This window comes from Protobothrops mucrosquamatus, unplaced genomic scaffold (assembly GCF_001527695.2).
Source record: "Protobothrops mucrosquamatus isolate PMUCROS unplaced genomic scaffold, P.Mucros_1.0 scaffold959, whole genome shotgun sequence".
Classification (NCBI taxonomy): Eukaryota; Metazoa; Chordata; class Lepidosauria; order Squamata; family Viperidae; genus Protobothrops; species Protobothrops mucrosquamatus.
In genome coordinates this window covers 287128-296939 of record NW_015387203.1, presented here as the reverse complement: position 1 = coordinate 296939, position 9812 = coordinate 287128, and the positions used below count along the sequence as shown (strand labels likewise).

Sequence of the window (9812 nt, the reverse complement as noted above, 5' to 3'; positions counted from 1 at the left end):
CTGAGACTCCTTTTTGTGTGATTTTGCACATTCCGTGTTGAAGGCAAAGCTCTTAAATTCCAGTGTATTGCCTACCCTATTTAATAGTAATATTGTCCTGAAACGAGCTTTGTCCCACTGGAATGTTCAGCACCAGTTTCTGCATTATACAAATATACTAATGTGTTAAGAGAGGTTTCCAAGGGTCAGGAAGTAAATACTCTAAAACAGGGGTGTCAAACGGGTGGTCCGCGGGGCTGATGCATCATGCATAGGCCACGCCCACCCTGGCTCCACAAAGGCAAAAAATGTTGCGATACATCATGTTACGTCATGTGAGGCGATCGAGTTTGACATCCGTGCTCTAAAACAATCTAAATCTCCAGTGGGAGTTCCATACTCCAATCAACAGGACTAGACAAGATCATCCAAATACTATAAAGAAAAGCTTCCAAGAAGCAAGACTTGTAGTCACAGATTCTGAAGCATCCTCCAGGATGAGTGCAGCTGTAGCATCCGCTACAGCAAGGGTCCTCAACCTTAGCAACTTTAAGACTTGTGGATTTTAACTCCCAGAATTCCTCAGCCAGCTTTGCTGGCTGAGGAATTCTGGGAGTTGAAGTCCACAAGTCTTAAAGTTGCCAAGGTTGAGGACCCCTGCCCTACAGAGCTGGTGGATGCACGGGCATCAGTCTCTATTTTCTCTTTTTGAAAACGTCTTCATCCTTGCTCTCCACCGCAGAAAGTGCAATGAGCATTTGAGCCGCGTAGTAAGTGACCATGATGATGACCCGTGAGTAGGGGACAGGAAAGCAGAATTTGTTGACAGCAATAGTCAGGTCAGACACCATGAAAAGCACGGAACCGATGCAAGCAGAAAGCTTGGTCCAAGTCCAAAGGTCGTTGCAAAGCTGCACACCAGCCATAGCCCGCCAGCCCATGAAGCCAATTAAGGCAATGTAGACAGCTACCAAATAGGTAAACGGGCCTGAGAGGTAGGAATACAGGAAGGTGTAGCAGAAACTGGACACCAAGCCAATCCCAAGGCCAACTTTCAGGTCCCAAGGTTTAATTCCAAATGCAGAGGAATACAGTATGTGTGTAATACCGAACATCAACAAGCCTGGGTAAGGAGAACAAATGGTCTGAATTAGTAGAGAACCAAGTATTTCACATATGCCACAGTAGTAATTTTAGAACAATGCTCAGCAAAAAATTACAACTGAAAAAATCTTGTATGCTAGGTCCAATTCATTTCTGCAAATGCTACCATTTACCTCACAAAAACAGTGTCATTGCCACAATCGGGAAACACCAGCAAACGTTTGGCAACATCAATGTTTGCAAAAGTATGAAACATATTTTTGAAAAGTAAGTCTATACAGGGAATTCCATAACAGGATAATAAAGACTGACTATCTGTCCTGAGACTCATGTTGCATTAACTTCGCTAACCATGGGATCAAGGTTTATCTTTGCTAAAAAGCTATCTGGAGTTACTAGATGTTAGCTTAAAAAATAAATAAATCCAGATAACCCCTAGAGAACATAAAGAGATACAGAAAAAAATGTAGTTCTTTGCTGCCTTTTAGTAACTATTGGATTTTTGGCAACCCAGATATGGCCTCCCTAAATCATAGAATCATAGGGCTGAAAGGGACCTTGAAAGCCTTTTAGTCTAATCTCCTGCCCATTGCAGGCATCTCTATACCATTCTGGACAAATGGCTGTCCAATATTTTTTTGAAAATATCTGATTGCCTCACTGTGGATGAAAAAAATATGTGAAATAGAAAACATCAGCTTTCCCTTCGACTTTGCAGTGAGCAAAAAGAATGTAAAAATGGCCGTGCCATTTCAGACTGAGAGAGCCGTTCTCACACAGTCAAAAGAAAACACCTTATATTTATTATGTTTTGCTCTGTTCTGTTTTTTTAAAAAACAAGAAACAGATAGAGATTGTCTCTCTCTCCCACTCAAAGAAGAACGGCTTCTAGCCCTTTGCATCATATGAGTAGGAAAAAGAGGTACAAGAATCTGAATCTTGATTTTACCAGAAACAGAGCTTATGTTTGATAACCAGCAGCTGGCAGAATTGTATTGTAAGGTCTTCACATGTTTTCTACAATAAATCTTCCAGTTTGAGAGTTTGTGTCTTTGGAAAACCGCTCTGCCTGGCTAGCCAAAGAGAGCCTGACACAGACCCAGCTGTCCTCACTTATAGACTGCTAGTACACAGTGGTAAAACCCACTATTTGGAGATGAAATGACTGGCTTAATTCTGATACTGAAAAGATATATTGGATTACAACAAAAAATCTGCAAAATTTATTGATAGGGCAAAACTAGTGAACGCATATTATAGGAAACTGTACCTGTAACTCTTAGAAAAACAGTTGATGTCTCCTGCCAGAAAAGATGTCACAAAAAGTCACACCTTCATTTCTTCCAGCATAATTGGGCTGCAGGAATGACAAACTAAAAATACTACCGTTCTCTGGCATCTATTGTGATTATACATTTGTTTCTTGGTTTATTAATTCAACACCTGGGCAGGAGTGATTTAGAAAAATTAGTTCAGGATACCAAGGGATAACAAAGACTATAGTGAAACTATGAATTTCATTCTGTGACAAAAATAATAATAATAGAGGAACAGACAACAGAAAGATTTCAGGGGAGAGATCCTTCACTATCCAATTCCTGTATGAGCCACATGGCACCCAGGCTTAATCCACTTTCTCCCCATTCTGCAACTCAAATCAGGGTAATTGGACTGAAAGTAAAGAAGTTAGAGCAGGCATTGTCTTCCTTCCATGTAGCAACATGACATTTTCTCGTCCCCGTCTCTTGGTACTGCTCCCCACATCTCTAGTTATATATACTAAAGCTTCACACAGGAACAGACCAGTTCCAGTTCCGGTACCAAAACAGCAGTGGGCATTTTCCCCAAAGGTTCTGTGTTCCCTTTCAAAGCAGGCAAACCCACTAACCGTGAACAAAGAAGCCCTGCTCTTGCCAGATGAGAAAAGCATCTCCCAGGGCAGAGAATATCAAACCAGCAAAGATCCTACAGGCATTGTGATGGGCTGTCAGGAAATTGATCCCATGTGCCAGCAGGAAGACCCATAAGCAGAAGATTGGCAAACACTTGATCAGGGCACTGAACCAGGAAGGGCTGGAGGTTGGCAACCAGAGGACAAAGTAGACACAAGTGGCTTTGAAAAAGGGCACGAGTTTAGGGCCTTCACTCTTCACCTAGAAGAAACAAGAAGCAGATGTTAAGTTATTTTCCCCGTCAGGTCTACTCCATAGCCATAGAGTCCCAAAGAATAGCAATAAACAACAGTGCCAAATCATTCCTCTTGGTCCAGACAGCCTGCTTCCCCTTCCGTTCAAAAATCTTGCTGATCAGCAGCATTGTCGAAAACAAAAGTATCTTGAACTTTACCATACTTTCGCCCTCTCCATATGTCATCAGCTGTTTAGCCTCAGATGTCAGGTCCCCAAATCCTTATTGTCTATCCAGCATATATATTCTTGTGCTTTTGTTTTGGGACCTGCCATTCTACTGGGGGGAGGGGGATATTTACTTTCGCTGGGATAACTTTCGCTTTCTCCTTTTCCTCTCCTGCCTCTATCCACTTGAGAAAGGAATGTGTCTCCCTTATCAGGGAGACGGTTACAGAGAAACGAAAGAAGACCTTGAGATGCACGCTGTACCATCTGTGAATTGGCTGGATTTCAAATGAACACCAAATGACTCTGGTGGGAGAAGGAATATTGCTGGTTTAACTATACCGTTTGAGCGGGATTTTCCCCAGATCTCTCCTTGGCTTCCCTACTGTCACTAACCCCCTAATAAAAGTTTCCTTTTGAGACAATGCCTGTTTCAAGAGTTCTGCTTTCTTGGGTGGTTAGCTGAGGTGGTTCCTTAAACAAAAACAAAACTTGAGTTTAAAACTGCTATGCAAATTCTGTACTTTAAAAAGTTACATTGAAAGTTGTATTACATTTCTTCCTGGCCCAAATATGTACCATACTTTTGCCCTCTCCATATGCCATCAGCTGTTTAGCCTCAGAGCTTTTCCATGCCAAGAACAGAGATTTACTTCCAGCAAAGTATCAGCATCATCCATCTGTCTGATTACGCTTAGGATTTTTACATATACTGTATTAGTGTTTGTACATAGGAGTGAAATGTGTTCTAAATTAGTTGTTCTGAAGATTAGTTCTCTCTCACACACACAGACATGCGCTCATATATACAATGTACATTCTACTCTGCATATACTATACATGTTCAAACAAATGTAATTTTCCAAAACCATAGTGGTAGCAGGGCATAGGCTGCTTTATAGTCGGTTCCTGGCATCATTCATTTATTTATATACGTATATAGGAAGGCAGAATTTTGGAAAGTCTTAAGGTGTAAGGGGTCCTTCAAGATGTGTGAGCCTTTACTCTTTTAATTTCTTTGGTCAGCATGAAGGGCACTGGATTAGGGAATATTAGGCTAGATCAAGAGCAGACAATGGTTTATAGCCGAGATCAGAATGACTCTTTAAATTGCTTTGGCTTCCAAGGTGAGCAAGAGTGTATGTCCAGTGATGTGGTGATGCCATTGAATGCATGGAGATGAAATGCACTTAAGTTTGCTTGAAAATAAGGGGACAAATTAGCAATAGTCAGCTATTTTGCAGCCAAATGTTATGGTGCAAAATGGGTAGGCAGCAGCACATAGTTGCAGATATGGATTGCCCAGCCTTTCCTAAGAAGTTTACAAAAGGCTTCGACCTGTCATTACCACCATCAAGATCCTTACACAGCTATAACCACTCATCCACTATCATTCAATAAATATTTCTCAACATGATACTAGATAGAATCAAATTTCCTGATAGTGTGAATTATGTGAATTCCCTTAATTATGTTAATTTACGTTTTCTACAATCTTTTTTTAATTGCTTTAGAAATATGGTTAGTTTTAGCACTTTTCTGGTACATGACAGCTAATGTTAATGATTTGACCTCATTTATCGTCAATTTGCAAGATTAAGGCTGCAAAGATTAGGAATTTAAATTCAGAATGACCCAAATAAACATTGGCCTTAATTATGGCTATAATACATCCATGATTCCATGACAGGCCCGTTTCTGAATTGATTCTATGCAAACCCATCACTATGATTTGTTTGGCAAATTATGTCCCCAACCTTCTACATTTTCAATGAATAACACTGTATTTGCATTACCTCATTATATCTTATTGATTAGCTATCATCCTTATGACAATTTTAAATTTATACTCTTAACACTGAAATTATAGGCCTATGGATTAGAATTTGATTTTTAATAAGTGCACAAAAAATCAGCCTTAATAAGTCCGTGCCAAACAACCTTGGTTTTTTTTACCGTGAACTGGATAAATGTGTAAATATTTAGAAATAGCACAAGGTGTTCCATCCAATAGCTTTTCCAAAGCAATTCACCTTTATTAGCACTTAAAAATATATCATTTCACACTGGTCTCTACAACAGCAATAACATCTGCTACAAATGCTGTAGGATAGGATAGCCTACTAGGAAAAAAAAAGTTTACTAAGCAGTTGTTTTGGTATTGCTTGGTCTCCCCCCGAAAAAATGTATTGCTGAATTTAGAAAGTTTTCAGTATTTTGTATGAGACATGATTCACAAATTTAAACTGGCATTGTCCATCAACACACATTCTAATTCAGTGACAATAAATCCTGTTTCTATTTATAAAAGTTCTGGAAAACATTCAAATCAGTATGTTTAAATAATGCATTCATCGGCGAAATCGGCGTGCTTAAAAGAGAGGGATGAGAACACATCTTTTTCTCATGCAATTTATTCAGAAGAGATTCTACAACTTGCAAATGGTGGTAGCTGCATTGAAAATGGGTATTTTCTATGGATGGGGGCCCTGTGACAGAGAGAGAGATTTATTCTAATAATACTGACATAGAGAAACGTCTTAGGAACAGAGGCATACAGATGGAAGATGCAGGAGTGACTTGCCATCTTTCCTTCAACCAAATGGAATGCTCCCCTTTTAGGGGAAAGCCAGCCCATCCTGCCAAATGGGTCATTTTATTCTTCCTATACTTCATTTCACTTTTCCAACACTTAATCTACATTTTAAAGTAAAAAGCATGAGTGGTAATAACTGGGCTGTGAGTGGATTTTATCTTTCTGAGTGTTTTTAAAAGAATTTTCTGAGTGTTTTTAAAAGAATTTTCTGTATCTTTGCAAACCTTGGATTTTTTCCCAAGCATACCACTCTTCATTTGTTTCTTACTGTTCTCAGTTTAATTTCATCACCTTCATTTACAAAGCAAGCTTTAATACAAACTATATGATTTACCTCTTCACTTCTGACTCTTCTCTCAGTAAGGCATTACAATAAGGCTATTAGATCTGAGGTAAATTTAAAAAAAATTGGATAGCCTATGAGAAATTTAAAATTATGAATTGGAGCGTCTTGCCTTACGAAATCAATGGTCCCAATTTTCATGAATACCAAATATATTCCTTACGAGCTAAAGACTAAATCAATTCAATAAAAATTGGGGAGGGGGTAGATTTAGTGTTAGTCACCGTCCTTCTTACATTGGATATGTAATAAATTTGAAGGCACTTTAATATGCATGATTGGGCCATGCTCCTTTCTGATTTGACATTAACACTATGATGGAGCAGATGTTTGGAATGAAATAAAACAGTTTAATATATATTGGTAAATTATATCCAGAACTTTGAAATTTGTTCTATGTATCAGAAGCTTTGGTTATATTGCACTTGAACAATGCTCCCCCGAAGAAATGATTATATACTTCTGCAAGGATATTTATTTCCCAAAGTCTAAAGGGTAATTTAATAAAATTTGTCAATTCTCAGCTTTTGAATTGGTTCTAGAGCAACAAGGGAAAAATAAATATAATTCTGTGTGATCTAATATTCTTGTATTGTAGAAAATTAGATAAATGTCATTATTTATGTCTTTCTTTTTAATCTTCTTCCCTGTATTTATTTCTTTTGTATCTATGCTGTCTTATAGTTTGTAATATTTAGAGTTTGAGAGAAAGAGAGCGCTTACTTTGAACTGGTTAAATGACATTTGCAGGTTCCGCTTTTTGTTTCATTTTTATATTTGTTAAGAAATTCATTAAAATTGTGCATTACAAAATCTGAGCTGCAAAAATCTAGAGAGCATCTCTCCTCAGCTGAGGGAAATTGCAGAGCTGATATCCATAAAGTCTGACTTTTTGAAAGAGCAAACAGGGAACACTTGCCAGAAAAATATAATTAAACCCTTGGCAACAGGCTCTTAAAACCCTTCGTACTGAACCTGTCACTGCTTTAATTTGGCATTGAAAAATAAAAGAAACCTGGCACAACAATAAAGTGCAGAAAATGAATAAGTCAATGAAAATTAATCAAGTCAGCATTAAAAAAGGTCCGGCCTATCAAAGGAGATACAAATTCCTTAGAGTTACATATACTGCTCACAAAAATAAAGGGAACGCAAACCCCTTCAGTTCCATGGTAAAATGTTCCCTTTATTTTTTTGAGCAGTATATTAGCATGTGCCTTTATCCCCAGTTGATTGAGACATCTATTCAAAGAATTATATTACTTCAATATCTGGAGTTTTGCAGCCCAGGTATATTATTGGAGTAAAATAAATTCTGCTATTAATAGCACTTATAAACTCTTGCCCCTCCCTCCCAAATTTATGTATAGTTTAGACATACAGATTGCAACTTATTAGGGCTGTGTACACTTTGATTTTTTTTTGGGGGGGGGGGCTAACCCTGAGTACTATGGATCTTGTGCAAGCAGAGTATCAATCTGCTACTCATTAAATTAGCCTGACATTTTTCAGACCTTCACTGCTTCAAGAAGTCCAATTATTAAAGTTAATGAGACTCTTAAAGTAGCTCCATACATGGAAGCCTGAAAAAAAGACATAGTGAAATGAAAAATAGCCTTATGTCTACGAAGGGGGAGGTGATTGATAGACTGCAATAAGGTAGTAGGTTGCCAGGAAGAAAAGATCACATTGGGAGCAGGGGAAATGAGATACAGCACAGTCTGGAGCTGGATTTGGGAAGAGAAAGAGATTGAGGAGACCTGCTCCCTAGAATTTCCCAGGGTGCATTTAATCAGGCTATTTTACTGCATAATTCCAATGCAGACAGGGATGAGTCAACTCTGAAGATGTTTCAGAGCCAACATAATGACCCAGCCTCCTTGTTGATGAGGCATATATTGTAACAGGGTCTCCAATGAAAATCATAGGTTACCAGCAATCTCATATGAAAATGGGTGGTGTTTCAGATAGCCTAGCACAGTGGTGGTGAACCTATGGCACGGGTGCCAGAGGTGGCACTCAGAGCCCTCTCTGTGGGCACGCGCACTGTCGCCCCAGTCCTAGGCCTTCAGCTGGGTTTTATAAAACCTTTTCGCTTTAGGCTCCGCTGCCAGATGCAAAAAAAAATATCAGTCAATTTCAACTTCTCTCGTGGGAAAAAAAAGATCTTGCAAAGTTGGAATTGATTGATTGAACTTTTTAGTCCCACCCAGTCTGCCGTTACCACTGCAGCCATGCCCACCCAATGGCCACACCCAGCCAATGGGCCATACCCATCCAATGGGCCACACCCACCCGGCACCCGACGATGCATAAGTGGGTTTTGGGTTGCAGTTTGGGCACTCAGTCTCTAAAAGGTTCACCATCACTGGCCTAGCATCTAGGTCAGGGGTAGCAACCTCGGCTCTTTTATGACTCGTGGACTTCGACTCCCAGAATTCCTGAGTCAGCTATGCTGACTCAGGAATTCTGGGAGTCGAAGTCCACGAGTCATAAAAGAGCCGAGGTTGCCTACCCCTGATCTAGGTTATTGAGATTTAAAATCAAACCCTGGGCTGACCTCAGAAACAAACTGGAAGCCCTTACAAGGTACCTAAAGGGTTAGTTCCTACAATATATGCCAGACCACAATTTATGTTTGGCATTTTTTTGCTACCTGAAAGTTCAGAACAATTTTCAAGGCAGCTTTTTGAAAGTAAAATAAACAGCCTAAATGAGAAATAAGGAAAATAAGGGTTCCCCCTATGGTCAAGTCAAGGAGGATTATGAACTATCAAGAAGCAAATTTGAAACTAGCTAGGAAAGCAAAAAAAAAGGTAAATTTCCTACCCATGAAGTCACCCAGACAAAAAACAGAAAGTATAGCTTCACTGCATCAGAGTTGACTTGGAAGAAATATTCCACATGCAATGTGCTGCAGGCACTATTCCTTAAAAATAGTTTTAAGCATAGATTAAGCACAAATTATGTGTAAAACAATGCTGAGAGGAAATCATTGGCAGTAGGGTAGAGTTCAGGAAGGGGATACAGACCACATGGCCATTCAACTCTGTTATGTAAACAGCATATCAGTGGTATGTGCACACTCTTCTCAAATGCTAGATCCCTGAAGTAGATAGTAGATACAGGAAATAGGAATTCTGATTTAAACAATTGAGGGGGAGTAACTAGCAATACCATGAGCCTCCTGCCTGGAATGTAGTTAAGGTGACCAACTTTTTTACAATGAGAAGGAGGACACAAATAAATTGAAGAAAAAAAAGTGAGTCTAATGCGTGTGTGTGTGCCGTGTTTCAGTAAGAAGTAAACAAAACTACTTGAGTGCAGCGCACTCTTGCGCGCGGCACACTCTCTCAAAACAATTCTCCTGTGCGGAGCGCATGCGTCTCATAAATCGCATCTCGCACTGTACTGAGCCTTGACGAATCGTCATGTC

The 9812-nt window shown here is 39.3% G+C and overlaps 1 protein-coding gene across 1 annotated transcript; it reads right to left on the bottom strand.

Moving 5' to 3' along the window:
• Positions 1–652: 652 nt before the first annotated feature.
• Positions 653–4117, bottom strand: TMEM86A (transmembrane protein 86A). The gene is made up of 3 exons (XM_015819623.1): positions 4091–4117; positions 2972–3236; positions 653–1102 (listed from the first exon to the last, which is right to left on the bottom strand). Exons 1-3 carry the CDS (start codon positions 4115–4117, stop codon positions 675–677), a joined length of 720 nt encoding a protein of 239 aa, XP_015675109.1. The 3' UTR covers positions 653–674.
• Between the last annotated feature and the right edge of the window lie 5695 nt (positions 4118–9812).